The sequence below is a fragment of the Tachysurus vachellii genome, chromosome 13 (assembly GCF_030014155.1).
Source record: "Tachysurus vachellii isolate PV-2020 chromosome 13, HZAU_Pvac_v1, whole genome shotgun sequence".
In the NCBI taxonomy this organism is placed as follows: domain Eukaryota; kingdom Metazoa; phylum Chordata; class Actinopteri; order Siluriformes; family Bagridae; genus Tachysurus; species Tachysurus vachellii.
In genome coordinates, this window is record NC_083472.1 from 18,623,969 (window position 1) to 18,640,751 (window position 16,783).

At 36.5% G+C, this 16,783-nt stretch overlaps 3 protein-coding genes across 3 annotated transcripts in view; 2 read left to right on the forward strand and 1 right to left on the reverse strand.

The window, feature by feature from the left end:
- Nucleotides 1–338, forward strand: part of prelid1a (PRELI domain containing 1a) — a 4,290-nt gene extending 3,952 nt beyond the window's left edge. The window contains exon 6 of the mRNA XM_060884516.1: nt 1–338. This exon is cut by the window's left edge and continues 926 nt beyond it. The gene's annotated coding sequence lies outside the window, so the exon portion shown is untranslated.
- A 1,466-nt stretch (nt 339–1,804) lies between these two features.
- Nucleotides 1,805–8,047, reverse strand: mxd3 (MAX dimerization protein 3). Its single transcript, XM_060884517.1, has 6 exons — nt 7,761–8,047; nt 6,647–6,746; nt 5,771–5,800; nt 5,550–5,664; nt 4,259–4,424; nt 1,805–3,247 (listed from the first exon to the last, which is right to left on the reverse strand). Exons 1-6 carry the CDS (start codon nt 7,828–7,830, stop codon nt 3,132–3,134), a joined length of 597 nt encoding a protein of 198 aa, XP_060740500.1. The 5' UTR covers nt 7,831–8,047; the 3' UTR covers nt 1,805–3,131.
- A 1,980-nt stretch (nt 8,048–10,027) lies between these two features.
- Nucleotides 10,028–15,153, forward strand: rnf103 (ring finger protein 103). Its single transcript, XM_060884486.1, has 4 exons — nt 10,028–10,712; nt 11,813–11,955; nt 12,202–12,317; nt 12,483–15,153. Exons 1-4 carry the CDS (start codon nt 10,487–10,489, stop codon nt 13,966–13,968), a joined length of 1,971 nt encoding a protein of 656 aa, XP_060740469.1. The 5' UTR covers nt 10,028–10,486; the 3' UTR covers nt 13,969–15,153.
- Nucleotides 15,154–16,783: the final 1,630 nt, after the last annotated feature.

Below are 16,783 nucleotides of genomic sequence, written 5' to 3' on the forward strand. Positions count from 1 at the left end.
CTGTGCTCTCAGTTTTAAAAATCGTCTTTCTGTTTTGTTGTATATGATTTCCTTGCTTCAAATTGAAGTGATACGAGTGGTGTTGGGGTCCACATTACAACCAGTCATTGTCAGTGTGTGCTGCACAACTTAAAATGAATTTAAAAATAAAAAGCAACACAGACAAGATTGCAGCAGATGGTAATCTCTGGGTCTATGCTTGAATCTTAGTGTTTAAAGGTATATTCACTGAGAAACAAATAATGAAATGTAAAGTAAATACTGTTAATGTTGAATCTGCTGTGCTCTTAAATCCGTGGCATTTGCTTACTGTTAATAAAGTTTGTTTTTTTTAATCAGATATGTTGATAATTGAGTAATTCAGTGTATCTGTTTTATGTGATTTCAAATGCATCAGCTATTTATTTAGTGGCACAATTTTCCACATGTAATACAAATAAATTGGAAGGGTTTCCTCTATGTGTGTTAGAGGAGTTTTCAAAATTAGTTTAAGCATTAGTGTAATTAACTAGTGTGTATTAGTGTGTGTGGGGTGGTTTTTTTTTTTGTTTTTTTTTTCTTTGGTTGTTGCTTTATTTAGAGGACATTGAATAATTTAAAATACATGTTATGGGACAATAGGGTGGTGTTTCAGATTGAGTATCATGATGTATTGATGGGACTATACAGAGTTAGAACATGCTCATAGGTTCGATAAATGTTCAACAGCCGCTCAGGACAAAAGGATTTATTTAGGTTTTATATGACCAGTTGACATCTGAATTCCAGTGTGTCAAAGGTTTACATACACAAAGTTGATGCCAAGGTGATTATTTCAATCGTTCTGCAGGATTTTGAAAGAGGCATGAAACAAAAGGAATGAATGAACATTTGTCCAAAAGTTTCAAGAAAAAAATTCCAAGACAACAAATGGTGAATGACTTGAGACATCAGGTACCAAATATAAACATGCACCATTAAGAGAGCCTTCTGTCGCCATAGCCAAAAATTAGCAGGCGATTACAAGCTTTTTGAATGAGTCTTGTGTTCCGATAAAGCAATGAAATTAATGATCAGCTCTATGTAAGGAGAAAAAAAAGATAAGACTTTATTTTAAAAATCATTATCACTATTAAGCATTAGAGGTGACAGCATCATCTTGTGGGGGTGTTATGAGGAAGCAGGATTGTCTAGAAATACTTCTGTCTCCCAAAACTGCCAATGTGAATGTAAATTTTTACAGATTTTTTTGAGTCTGATTATTTTTCTTTTTTTTTTGTAATGCATATGAATTTCATCATTTTAATCCTACTCCTGACCAATCCCATTCCCACAGATACTCTTGAAAAATCCTGATCATTCTTGCAATACCCACCCATCACAGTGACTCTGATCAATATAAAGCATTATCCGAATATAAATGAATGTGGTGACAAAACAGCACCAAACGAGCAAAGCATTGCACCAAGATTTCTCTTTTTTAATAATTGTGACCTTGGTTTTTGTCTCATAAGTTGCAAAAAGAGTAGTAAACACTTATTCCCACAGACCCACACACCTCCAATATAAAGTACTTTACACACAAGAGCTACTAACCATAAACCCCTTTCGTTCCTTTTCCCTTTAGAAATTCAACAGTGTCAATGATATATTCAATGGTTATCCAACCTGAAATAAAAAATGTCATTGTTATCCATATAATAGATTTGGGGGATTTTTTAAATATCTATCCAAAACAGACTATTCCTTTCATGTTAATAAGATAAATTCTCAAATGACTTGAGGCACTTCCCAAACATTCAAATGTGAACTTGGGCTAGAAAAGTCAAGTTAAATACATAAAATATTTATTTGTACAAAAGGTTTACATTGGTAAGAAAATGCTACATACGAATACACAGAGGGCAGATAAATACAAAAGTGATGGCGATCCAAAGTCATACAAAAAATTCATAAGGCGTTTGGTGTTCACAATCACATATACAGTGTACTATTTAGCTGTGTATATTTACACTGAATAACTGAACATTAATTAATTAATTGCATAAATGCCAGATTCAGCAGGATTGCTGATATTTCAACATGTTTCGCTATACATACACAGAAGTCCTAAGTATAGATGCACCTTCCAGGTGAAGCCTAGCAACTACGTTGGTAGGAACATGGGGGGAAATGCTTACTATTAATCTACAGTTTCATCTAAAAATACATTGTTTCTGGAATTATTTGAGGAAAACTGATCTGAATGGCACCTAAAATTAGCTTAACTAACAATTATTAGTGCAGGAAAAAAAGTATCTTGTTCATTATTGTAAGGCATGAACCACTTTCAGTAAACACATGTACAAATCAGTATGAAATACCTGACTTAAACATGCCACTGCAAAATGAAGGAAGTTGCAGTTAAGACAAATAAGATCATGCCAGCTGATCAATACAAAATTTCATTTAAATCAATGCAGTTATTGGATAAAGTCGTCCATTACCTTTATATCCATCTATATTAATATTAAGTGTTATCAATTATTATAATTTGAATTTAACTTTGCAAACAAGATTGTTTATTAGAAACAAGTAAAAAGAGGGTTTTTTTTCCACTGGCTGCACAGAATACACCTCCATGAGTGCTGTTGACCTTTCAAAAAGAGAAAAGCTTTAAAAACACTGATATGGACACGATCTGCATTGTTGACATGAAAATAAGAAATCCAAGAACAAACGTTCTAAGTATGAATGATGTGAAGTTAAGTGCTGATGCAGCTGCTTTGTGCAACATATCAAAATTAGAGAGCAACATTTGTTAAATAAGTGAAAGGTCTAAGTGCAAGCACGTATATATACTGCAGAATGACCCTGACACAGAGCCAATTAGCTTAAAGAAGAATGACAAGGACATTAAGAACAAAATACATGACCAAATTGTCAGACCTCTGTTAATCACTGCGTATCTAGAGCACCACGTCATAAAAAATATCATATATTACCAAAAATCCAGTAATGCTTGCAAACAGCCTGAGTCTGATGGCTATAAAATGGCAGCAGTGTTTCTGTGGCAAGCGGTCATATTTTTGGTTTGAGGCCTTGTTTTTCTTCAACCTTGCAATACAGTTTTTGGAATGTTTTAGAAATAATTAATAGCAGTTTTGTAGTCGTCATAACCAGGCACGATCGGAAGTAGAGTAACTATGTTCTGCGTCGGTGTGTGTCAAGCCCAGACCGTCAGGGTCCAAAGTCCACACCATGCTCTCAACATCAATCTCCACATCCTCTGCAATAAAAGAACAGAACTTTAAACCCTTATGCTCTTTATTATAAAGACAGCCATATTCATGATGTACAAATGAATAAATGACACGTAACAGTCATTCAATATAGAAATAAAAAGAAAAACAGTGAGATTTATATGAACATGAACATGAGAAAAACAAACAAACCAAAACCTTCATGGAATAAAACTGCTGCCATTACAGGTTTAAGCTATGCCATGCACCTTTTTATTTTTGATAAATATTAATTTAATAACTTAAGAATAATGTCCAAGTTGGATTGTGTCATTTCATATATCTGTTTTTAACATTGGCCATATTATTACCCATAAAAGAGTTCCACAACAAGTGGCTTAGTAACATTGTTATTGTAAATGGGCTTAAAAAGATTTCATTTGCCAAGACCACAATCTAGAGTTCCATCCAGAGTGTATTCCCACTTGACACCCAATATTCCTGGGGTAAACTTTGGATCCACCAAAAACTTGGCCAAGCTAAGATAATTACTAAAGATGAAAGAATGTGGCTTATCCAAGTTTGTAAACTACTAACTAGTCTGCAAGGTTAATCAGTTTTCTCCTCCGCTGAAATTGTATTTGCAACTGTGTTTATTGTTTGTGGTTTCAAAAATGTGACAATTCAAATAAACATAATTTATTAATTACTATTTAAATAATTTACTGGCAGCTAAATGGCATTGCATTTGTCCTAATTCCTAAGTGCTAATGGCAAGGATAATTTGCAAAAAATTAATAATAATGAATTAATAATTTTTGTAAAAAAAATACAAACAAAAATACAAAATAAAGTCACAGGTTTGAAACCACTTGGAGTAATGCAAATGTTGCTGTATGAATGATAAAGACTTTTTTTTTCCAACTTATAATCTGATGGATATTTTTTCACCAGTCAGACTGCACACTCAGTAACTAACATACTACTTGATGTATTCTGAAGCTATATTGCAAAGATGCAAACTGGCTCAAGATTTTACATTACAACTGGACATTTACCTCTGTCCGAATCGGATCTTTCGGAGGACACGGCCGAGCCCAGGCTGTCGTTACGCATCCTCTCTGTGCCGCCCTGCAGCTGCTGCAGACGCATACGCAGCTCCTGCTGCTCCCAGCGCAGCCGGTCCTTCAATAACTCAGCCCGCTCATCCTGCTCCTTCAACTTCTGCAAACAAACCACCAGCAGAATGAGACTCCAGTCTAGGTGACGCACAACACATCCTGCAATCTATACTGCCTGTTTATGAAGCGCGTGTGTCAAACACATATATACACATACACACAGTATGTACACCCAATCACACATATTCTCATTAATAAACAACTGATCTAATCTAAATTTCAGCTAGCGTTCGAATCTAGTTCCATATAATCTTCAAAGACAACATGATTTACTTCAGACATGGAGTCTATTTATAATAACCAAATCTGTTTCATACAAAGGTAGATACATCAAGGTGGCAACAAATATATTGGAATGATGACTTTCTTTTTTTTTGCCAATTCACTGAAGACATTTTGATTTGAGATCAAAAGATGAATATGAGAAGTCAGATCAGATTTTCATCTTTCACTGCCTGATAATTCAGTGAACTACATTTATGTGTGTTAGAATGTTGCACCGTAGGAACCAGACCACACAGTTTTGATGTATGACTAAATATCACTTAATATTTGCTTCCTTATTTCTTGGCTGCAATAACTACATCAAGCCATCACTAAACAGTTGCAATCTTCGTTTGTGACACTTATACACACATCTTCTGTCAGCTGTTCTTTATTTTAAGGGGTACCTCCCTTCAGTTTCCTCTTTAGATAGTGAAATGTTGCTTAACTCTGCCTGGTGATTGACTCAGCCAGTCTAAAACCCCCTAATGCCCTGAACAAAGGTAGTCTTCACAGGAAAAAAATATAGCATAAGCGCAGACATGCCGATGTAGTAACTTAAAGCAAATCGGTCTTGCTTGGTCACATGGTGTTTTTCGATCACTAGAAAAATAGTTGGGTTCCATGCACTTTTGCATCTACATAAATAGACAAATATCAGAAAATGAAATTCTGACCCATCTCATATACATCTTTTTAGCTCAGTACCAAAATAACTTCCCTTGTTGTTCTAATACATTTGTATGCTTCATTTGTATGCATTCACTCCCAGTTTATAGAAGTTCTTTAGATCACCTACTTTTATCCCTTGCTCACTCTGACAACTAAATAATTGGCATGAATATATTTATAATTTTTTTTACCCAGTTCTCATTAAACAGCAGAAAATTTACTATTTTCTTACCTTTATGTGCATCTGTGCCCGCCTAAGCAAGTTCAAAGTGGTGTTCCTTGTAGAGTCTGAGGACAGTGGGACCTGCTGTTTCAGCTGCTCCAAGCAGTGGCGCAACTGAGCTCGTCTACACACAGAAATCAGGAAATATACATTTTTTTCTTATCACCCAATTTTAGCTGATCGTAGTAACTCACTGAAAAAGACATTATATAATATAGATGTGACCATACCTGTGCTTTTCCAGTTCATTGTGTACTGACCTGGAAAAGAAGCACATTAAATATTTAACAAACAAAAATTAATACCCTAGTTTCTAAAATACGTCTTTTTGTGTGAAATTTCATAAGTTATCTAAGGTTAGTGTAGTTAAAATATAATGACAGATTATGACCACAACTTCAAAAATTCAATTATGCACCACAATCATCATGCACCCTGAATCCTACACCTCCTGAACAGCCTTCATGACTAGTAATACAAATCCAAATATAGCAGAATGGATTAGTATTAACAGTTTGGGTATATTGGCCCAATAAAGAGATGTGCTCCTTTAAGGTGGTTTACATCAAGAGTAGTATGATACAAGGCATTTTGGTGTATTAGTTATCATGATGCTAAACTGTAGTCAAACCATTTCCTCTTAACATACTGTTATTTTCTTAAAAAATATGCATCTATGATGTTAGCAGGAGTTATCCAGAAACCGTTTCCACCTATCAGCAATTAGCAGCTGGCAAAGAAGGACTACTATTTTGACCAGTCTGTGTTTTAGTCTAGTAGCTGATCAGACTAACCAGACTTAGTGGTTAAGGCATTGGACTACTAATCGGAAGGTCATGAGTTCGAACCCCAGGTCCACCAAGTTGCCACGGCTGGGCTCCTGGTCAAGGCCCTTAACCCTTAACTGCTCAGTTGTATAAACTGAAATAAAAATGTAAGTCACTCTGGATAAAGGTGTCTGCTAAATGTAATAATTAAATGAACAACTCTAATCACTGAGTGATTGTTAGACAGTAGAATTATTCCCCTGCATAAATTTGCCTATATTAACTGCTTCAACTCTCAGGATTTTTCTGTATTAATATTAGACTTGGACTCAGACTCACCTGCTGTTCCCAGCTGAATTCTTTTTAGTTTTCACTTTGCTTCTCTTTTCTGTCGTGTTACTGTAAAACGGAAGGACCGAAGCGTAGCCATGCTCAGCTTCTGTTAACAACAACAACAACAACAACAACAACAACAACAATAAATATAAATAAATAAAAACGGTGTTCCAGAATAACCGTCCGTACTTGGTGGACGCCAAGACCACAATTAGCACAACCTACACTAACAACTTAGCTAGCTAGCAAGCTAACTGAATATCTACATAAATAAAGCACAGGAGTAACTATCATGCTAGATAACTACATAAACAAAAGACAGTGGCAACTACCATGCTAGCTGGATATCTACATAAATAAAAGACAGGGGTAACTAGCATGCTAACTGGATCTCTACATAAATAAAAGACAGGGGTAACTAGCATGCTAAGTGGATATCTATATAAATAAAAGACAGGGGTAACTAGCATGCTAACTGGATATCTATATAAATAAAAGACAGGGGTAACTAGCATGCTAACTGGATATCTACATAAATAAAAGACAGGGGTATCTACATGAAATACCAATATTGTTAAAAAAAATAATAAAACATTATGCCGAAGTCAAGACAAAAACATAAAGATGTTTTTATTCATTTGGTGTTCAGTTAAAATTAAAACGCAGTTGTTTTGTTTTCGTTTTATTTTTTGGCGCCAGCGGTTTAATTATTTGATGCATTTCCTACTGTATTTTTTACACCATCGTGAGAATAAAAAATACTAAAACAACACACGGTCCGTATATGAAGGCTTGTATAAATAAAGTGCTGTTTAACGCCAGTGTCTGGCGAGGACAGTTTTTCAAATTTACCGCCGTTCGCGCGCCTTTGTGTACAATAGAGTGTCTGAAAAAGACCCCCAGTAAAACACAAGGTTTCTATAATAAATATTATTACAAATCAGAGGCTACAAACCTAAAGACGAAAAGCTTTCAACTGGGTGGAAAATATATTAGTTTTACTCCATATAAAGCACTATATATTTTGCTTATCTTCTTGATTGTCTTTATCGATGGTTGGTCTGATTCTGTAATAATAAACATCACAAAGAAATAACAATATAATGTGTTTATGTACCTCTTTCTCTTCTTTCCAAGTATTCAGCAGCTTGCAGAAGAACTTGAATGTTGCATGTGTTTACTTCCATCTTGATTATATTCTTTTTTTACTGTAGATTAGCACCAAAAGAGGCAACACCCGTGAAGATGTGTGTTTTTGTGCAGGGAGATTTGGCAGCTCTGCTCCAGCTGCCACCATAGATATATACACTAGATGTCGCCTTGTATAGGGCAGTACATTGGAGCGAATGCGTCAACTGAGCCGCCATCTTGGTACAGGGGACCCCCTCCTCTTAATGCATTAGCGTCAATGTAGGCAAAGAAATAAAATCACCATAAATCGTCATGAATGCGATTTCTAGTTTTTTTTTTGGTTCGTTCCAAAGGTCAAACATGTATTTATCATTAAGTCCAGAGAAAATTTAAGGTTTTGCTATGAAGACAATCTACTTTTTCACAATATAATGCCTAGTGCTAGTAGGTGTAAGTTTATTAGTTACATTCTTCCACTTGAGTAAACTTCATATGAACAATCACTACTTACCTTATAGCCTACTGCATGTAACACTGCTACAATGGTGTGACTATACGTGTTCATTTAAACATTTAAATTGTATTGGTTTATTAAATATGATACACAAAGCAATTTGCAGGTGGAAGCAAATCACAAATTTGAGAACATAATGTGAAAGTTAGATAGTTGAAGTGCCAAAGACTGTTCAATCTTTAATTTATTCTTTTCCCGCAATACTTTTGCCACATAAACAAAAAAAAACCCACAAAGTTTGACTTTGAGGCTGAACTGCCAATCTAACTGGTGACATCTTTCCAGGACTGTCAGCTGAATTAACCATTAAAAATAAAAAGTGTTTAGTGCTGCAACTGCAACTCGTCTCTGTTTATCACTTGGGAATCTACAAACAGATTCAGATTATTTTATTTAATACCATGTCAGCAATCAAAAGCTATTTTCATGGCAAAATTCAATTACAAAAACACAAATATCATATAAATGCAATAAAAACAAAACAAATATAAACAGCAAGTCATATTATTCATTCATTCATTCATTCATCTTCTACCGCTTATCCGAACTACCTCGGGTCACGAGGAGCCTGTGCCTATCTCAGGCGTCATCGGGCATCAAGGCAGGATACACCCTGGACGGAGTGCCAACCCATCGCAGGGCACACACACACACTCTCATTCACACACTACGGACAATTTTCCAGAAGTACCAATCGACCTACCATGCATGTCTTTGGACCGGGGGAGGAAACCGGAGTACCCGGAGGAAACCCCCGAGGCAATTAACATACGATAAAAAAAAATCCAAAACCTTTTCAGGCTTAATGTCATTAAATATGTCTTTACGTGAAGTAACTTGATAAAAGAGCATTCTGCTTGTGTTAAGTCCAGGACAATCTAATAAAACATGTTTGACAGATAAGGGAATCTTACAAAACATACATAAAGTTGAGTCTTCACCTTTAAGCAAAAAAAGCATGGGTCAATTTTTAATGTCCTTATTAAGAGCTTCGGAATCTACAAACATTGTCGGTTAACTGTCAAAAACTGATGGGTAACTAGCATGGATTAGCTGCGGTCGTTAACCAAGGACTAAAACAAACCAACGTAACCAGAAATATAATTTCCTAACATTCAATATCATAAAACACATTCTCACTTGTGAAATGTAATCCCTTGCTGTCTGGTTTTTAGATTTCTTTCGTTTGAACAACCAAATGCAGCACAGAAGTCCGGCATCGTCCATGCATTTGAGGTAAAGGAGCACCGTACAAAGATGGCGGCGGTTTTGGCGGCGGACCCCAATGCGACATCTAGTGTATAGATATCTATGCAGCTGCCACGTAATACGCGTCAGTCTCATCACGCCCTTTCCTATGGTTTCACTTAGATTCAATACCAAACGCCTCCTCGTGCACTAGTTAGGGTGCACTAGTTAGGGTGCATTAGTTAGGGGTGCATTAGTTAGGGTGCACTAGTTAGGTGTGCATTAGATAGGGTGCACTAGTTAGGGTGCACTAGTTAGGGGTGCACTAGATAGGGTGCACTAGTTAGGGGTGCACTAGTTAGGGTGCACTATTTAGGGTGCACTAGATAGGGTGCACTAGTTAGGGGTAATAGTTTTAGTTAGAGGAAATCTACGACTAGTAACTTAGCAGTACTAAGCATTCTGCAGTTAATAATTTAATCTAATCCTATGCGATGTTGTTCATTTGTAGATTATATAAGTATAATAGTAAAATATACACTTTACGGCTTTTGTTTTGGGTTGCTAAGGCGGAAGCGGAAGTGACTCCATGACGTTATTTTTGTTATGTATACCAGCTGATCAACAGCGCGAGCGTTGCAGTGAAGCTGCGACGCTGGAAAGAATCATTTAGAACGTTTTATTTTCGTGTTGCTTTCTCGTTTCTCGCTCCTTTGTTCGTTTAGTTTAATTCAGGAATCATTCAGCAGGCAGTAAAACCCCTCTCCAGATGAGCAAGTCGACCGCCTGTGTGCTGTACAGGCTGGGCCACAACAAACTGGCCTGCTACGCTAGTTATTAACTGATCAGCAAAACATCCTGCTAGCACAAAACAGCTGAAGAAGGAAAGTGTTTAAGTAACAAGCAAGACGTAAACATCATTTATTAGACTAACTGTTGGGCTCTAATGTCAGACAGTACAACCATCGCCATAACATACTTATAGATACCACAGAATTTACACAAGTAAAATGTGGTTAAAACTATTTTTCTTGCTCTTGTATTTTTTGGTTTTGTTTGTCCTGGCTCGGTTTTTCGAAGCCGTTGTGTGGTATGAAACGGGAATTTTTGCCACCCAGCTGGTGGATCCTGTAACACTGAGCTTTAAAAAGCTGAAGACCATCCTAGAGGGCAGAGGACTGGGATACTCTGGTCTTGTAGAGAAGAGGGACGTCAGAGAGCTGGTTGAAAACTCTGGTAACTTGGTTTTAGACCTAAATATCATGCATCATTTGCACTTTTACCATTTTTAACAATACCAATTTTAGAATGCTGAGTATCTGGTCATACACATCATTACATGTATATTTGCATTTACATATACAGCATTTGGCAGACACCTTTATCCAGAGCGACTTACATTATTTCTTTTTTATACAAAAAAAAAAGGGTTACGGGGGAACCTGGGGTTCAATCTCACAATCATCTGTCATACAGTTACATTTAAGTTATGGTTTTTTACATTTACGGCATTTAGCAGACACCCTAATATCCAGTGACTTACATTTTTATTTCAATTGATACAACTGAGCAATTGAGGGTTAAGGGCCTTGCTCAGGGGCCCAGCAGTGGCAGCTTGGTGGACCTGGGATTCAAGCCCATGACCACTACTGGATCAGTAGTCCAACACCTTAACCACTAGGCTACCACATGCCACATATACCCATATACAGTATGGCAAACTTTAGAGTGACAATCTTGTTCTTGACATTGAATTGTATAAGAAATAATTGTAAAAGAATTAATCTTAGTTATACAAAAATATCCAGGGTTTGCATACTATGAAGTTATTCACAGCAGATCTGATGATGCACTGAGAATGATGTTGGGTTCTGTCATGGTGTATAGCAGCAGCACATATAAGTGCAGTCAGTGATTTTTATTTATTGATTGATTTATTTTAAATACTTTTTATAGTATTTGTTAAAACTTTGCTCAAAAAAGTTCCTGTAGCACTTCAGGATCTCCCAAAATGGTTGGAGTCCACCAACATTCAATCAATCTGATGAAGGAGACATCTTAACTTGCTTGTCAATCATCTTGCCTATTAATTAAAGAAGCTCCCATTAGCATTGATTTCTAGTTTATGTTCATGCTAATATTTTGGGGGCATGGCTTTGGAAACACTGACGGGTAAATCAGTAAAATTCAAATAATCTTTAGTTAACAAAATTGCTCTTTTAAGTACTTCTTAATTATATTGTTAGGAAAAGATTAAAGAGACAATTAAAAAAAAACTGTCTGTATATAACAGTGTAATTTTTTAATCTTTTTTTTCTTTTTTTCTTGGTTTTCAGGGGACCTGATGCAAGGGGAGCTCTATTCAGCTTTAAAAAATGAAAAAGAAGAAGCAGGATCTGACTCCAGCACCAGTTTTAGTGGGGAGATGCACTTTTATGAGTTGGTGGAAGACACTAAGGATGGCATCTGGTTGGTCCAGGTAGATATAATCCTGCTTATATAAGCATCAACCTTTCTGATCTAGTTCCATTATTGCTTACCTGGCCCATTTAAGGTTAATTTGAATAGAATGTTTAAATAGAAATAAACAAATGTTTATGGAAAAATCATTTAAAAACAAATGAAATGTAAAACAGCTTACAAATCATGTGTATATTCTGGATACATAGCGATAATTAAATTTTATAAGATAATAAAAAGAGAAAATGATTGTGTTTTTGTCTAGGTAATAGCCCAAGACAGAAATCCACTATTGAGCACAGTCAACTGGGGGAAAATGGTACAGAAAGTTTCTCGCTTTGGCATTCGCACTGGCACTTTCAACTGCTCAAGTGATGCCAGGTTAGGAATTGCATTGCAAGTGCATACATACAGTATAGAGTTTCTAACCAGTTTGTCATGTCTAGCTTGTAATCATATAGAAATATATTTATTATCTAATTTGTTTTTGTATTTCATTCTAATTGGTGTTTTTTTTTGTAATGCCCCCTCCTCCCAAACTATCAGATATTGCCATAAACGTGGCTGGATGAAGTCCACTCTGATCATGTCAGTTCCCCAGACTCATGCCTCTAAAGGAAAGGTGATACTGAAAGAGTATAATGGTAGGCGAATTGAAACAGACCACATCTTCAAATGGATGACTGCACATGTAGCCTCCCGAATCAAGACCATTCGTTTCTCTCAACAATTAATGGAAGACTGGTACCAGAAAGAAACGCAACCTGTTAAGATGTTCTTATTTGCCAAATTGCTCCAGCCCCCTGCCTTCTTCTCAGCCCTCAGCATCAAATTCACAGGGCGCATAGAGTTCATATTTGTTGATGTTCGTAACTGGGACAACACAACTTGCTTGGAGGAGATTGGGGTGCAACAGATGCCCTCATATATTCTCAAAACACCAGAGGGTATCTACAGATATGGCAACAGCACTGGGGAGTACATTTCTTTACATGCCATGGAGACATTCCTACGATCTGTTCAACCAGAGGTCAATGATCTATTTGTTTTAAGCTTGGTTATGGTCAACCTGATGGCCTGGATGGACCTTTTCATAACGCAGGGAGCCACTATTAAGCGCTTTGTGGTTTTGATCAGCACACTAGGTACCTATAATTCTTTACTCATAATTTCTTGGCTCCCCATTCTTGGATTTCTTCAGCTTCCATATTTAGATAACTTCTATGAGTACAGTCTTAAACTGCTGCGCTATGCAGACACCACCACTCTTGCCTCTTGGGTTAGGGCAGATTGGACCTTCTATTCTTCACACCCAGCACTTTTCCTGAGCACCTACTTGGCCCATGGGCTCCTCATAGACTACTTTGAGAAAAAGAGGAGATGTGGCAATGAAGACCAAAATGCAAACAACCTGGAGTGGTTGTCCAGTCTTTGGGATTGGTACACCAGCTATTTGGTACATCCCATTGCTTCCTTTCAGAATGAGTCAGACTGGGATGATGATCCTAATTTTCTTTTAGAACGGTTGGCCTTCCCAGACCTCTGGCTTCACCCACTTGTTCCCATCGACTACATAAAAAATCTGCCCACTTGGAGGTTCAGGTGCACAAAGTCAGAGGGGACCAACAGAATGGACCAAGCTAATCCAACAAACAAGGGCCATCTGTCATTCGTGGAACCAAGTAGTGAGCAGCAAGAACAAGATTACAGCTCACAGAGGGCTCATACAAGTGAAATGAGTTCTGTCAGGAAGAGGTCTCAATATTCCGGGTCTTCTGGAGAGGAACATGACACTGATTGGTCCCAGTGGCCCTGTGGCATGCTTCATTGCACAGAATGTGTCGTTTGTTTGGAAAACTTTGAAACAGAATGCCTTGTTATGGGACTGCCGTGTGGCCATGTGTTTCACCAGCAGTGCATTGTGGTCTGGCTGGCAGGTGGGCAGCACTGCTGTCCAGTGTGTCGGTGGCCATCCTATAAGAAGAGACCAGCCAGACAACCCTATGCAGATTTTCCACCTGAACCAGAATAGCATAGACCATTCATTGAAAACCTGATTTCCATACATAACTTATGAATCTTTGATGTGCCCATTGTAAATCTGTAGGCCTGTAGATCCATGTTATTGAGTCCTGTTTTTATTTTTTTTTGGTGGTATTAACCTGCATACTTATTAGTGTGTTATGACATTTTTCTGGACACGTTAAGTCGAGACATGGACTAAATATTAATTAGATTTGCTGAATTAACTCTTTTAGTCCATGACTAATTCTAAATATATACAAAAAATGTGCCTACTGGGTACCTTAATCTTGCTAACATGATTTAAGTATATACCTAGAGATTAAATATGTGTGAAAAGTACAATTTTATAACTGGCAAAGTGAAGCACTTTTGTTTGTATCAAAGAAGGTAATATCATCACTATTGAAAAGACATGTTACTTTCTTAGGTTTTGAAGTTTCTAAGTTTTATTTTTGATGAAAGTAAAAATCCCCATCATCTTTTCATGTATAGGTTTAATGTGTGTTCAGTTTATAAAGTACCACGATACATAAATCAGCCACAGCTCTAGGCATCTCAGGTGGTGATTAGTAATTTCATCTATTTTCAGGTGGACAGTTCTGACCAATATGAAACATAGTGGAGTTTTGTCAGGGTTTCTACTATAGTGCTGGTGATTATGTAGACAGTCAAAACAAATGTACAGTTTTGGCTGTAAAGGATTCTTGTGTCTGTGGAACGACGAAACCAAGGCAGCCTTCTTCAACATTCTGTAGAAGTCCCAGGAGAAAATCGTCCATGCACTAGATTCTTAAACGTTGTCATTAAATAGTAGTCCGTGAGAAGAGAAGGATCGAAACAATTAAAACATTGTCATGTAACAATGTGCTTTTGATATCAAGGCTTTCACTTCCAGTCCAATTTAAGGCAGGAGCAAGACACCAGAGACCTTAAATGTGACATTAATATGGAGTCTCACACCAAAACACATTGATTATAGTGGCAAGCTCTTTAAGCTGTTTTATGTTTCAAAGGGAAAAGTGACCACAGAAATAGTATAGTTGCAATATGGGCACATCAAAGTCAGATTCTTCATATATCTAAAACTAAAGTCTTCTCAAAATAGAATTTTGTCTTGAGAACAAAATACAATAAATGTTATATTACATAAAAACTGTGTAGTAAAAACGTAATATTGTAAAAAAAAAAAAAATACAAATTTCTGTCACTTTGATTTTGCCAACATCAGGATTAGTCCCCAAAATATGACTTTTCTACATTGCCCACTGACCTTCTTAAAGGTTAGCTTGTTTATATCAATCTATTACATAATCAGGCATTGAAAAGATTGAAGGATGTCATCCTTACCAGCATTTATTTTAGCACCGCTTTTGAAATTTGTAAAACCATTGAATTTTGTCAACTATTTATGCAGACTGTAAGATTTAGACAAAAAAAAAAATCTGGTTGTTTTAGTAAATCCCTAATGTAGCTTTTCTTAGACAGGTTGGATGTTTGTAATTTTATTTCAGTCATCATAAACCTCTAGATATATCAACATTATATTTACTACAAACAAAAGAAGAAAACAAATTAGTCAAATAAAAATGAAAAACTTGCTTGCATACAGGGTGAAATGGCTGAGTTTGACCTGCTAGATTTCGCTACTCCATCTCTAACCAAATCAGGTTTTTCTTATTTTTTCCCATGAAGCATGGAACTTTCCCCCAGGCCAGAATGTATGTATTGTAATACCATGATTAATGACTTTGCGCCCCCCCCCTTGATTTACTCCATCCGTTTGTGTAAATTTATAACAGAAATTGGAGCATTGGCTTAATATGATGTTCAATCCATTAAAGTTGACTTTCGTGGTTTTATGGCTTTTTCTTTTTTTTTGAAGATATAGATGATCAAGTTTGTTATACATTTTACTCTTTAGTTGAAATTAAAGAGAAAGAAATATGTAAGGGGGGTGACAAATGTTCTGAGGTTGTAATCTAATTAAATTTATTTGTTGATGTGTTGGACATTAAATATTGATGAAAGCCACATTCTCAAAGTATCCAAGAAATCCGCCATCTAGTTCTTTAAAATGTAAAAAAAAGTGAGTGCAATGTGTATAGATTTAGTTCAATTTCATATATAAAGGTTAAACCCTACCATAACTTTTATCTGTGTAACTATTTTTAACCAATTCATTGTGGGGAAGCTGGTTTACAGCTCCGGGATCACTGAGCATGATAGTTTACTAACTGTTGGACGTATGTTGCCTCTGATTAAGACAGAGCAAATAGTGAAGATGAATGAGTGCCAGGTCTGCACCTAAAATGCCACTCAGTATTTTGGTGCTTTTGGATCAACTAACAGCAATTTGTTTGTTTTATGCAATTATACAAACCACCTATGATTAGTAATACTGTCATTACATTTTGTTAATTTGAGGTCAGCATAATTTTATTGCTGGATTACAGTGAGAAAACGGTTTTACATTTCAAAATTTTGTATAAAAAATATCAGGACAATCCCATTTGATACCCTTTTTCTCCCAATTCCCCAATCCTGACATCAACGTATGTGTCTCTATTAACAGGCAAGCACATATCCATTAGAGATGACGTTCGGTGCATGCATTGTACTATACAAGTATTATTAACCTTTTAGCAGGTTTGAGGTCAGGACTCTGTGCTGGCCACTTAATTTCTTCCACTCCAGCCTCTTGTGACAGAATGGGCAAATCTTCACAGCCACTCTCCAAAATCAAGTTGAAAGCCTTCCCAGAAGAATGGAAATTATGACAGCAAAGGGTGGACTACATTGGAAATTGGCTGAACAAAAAGCAC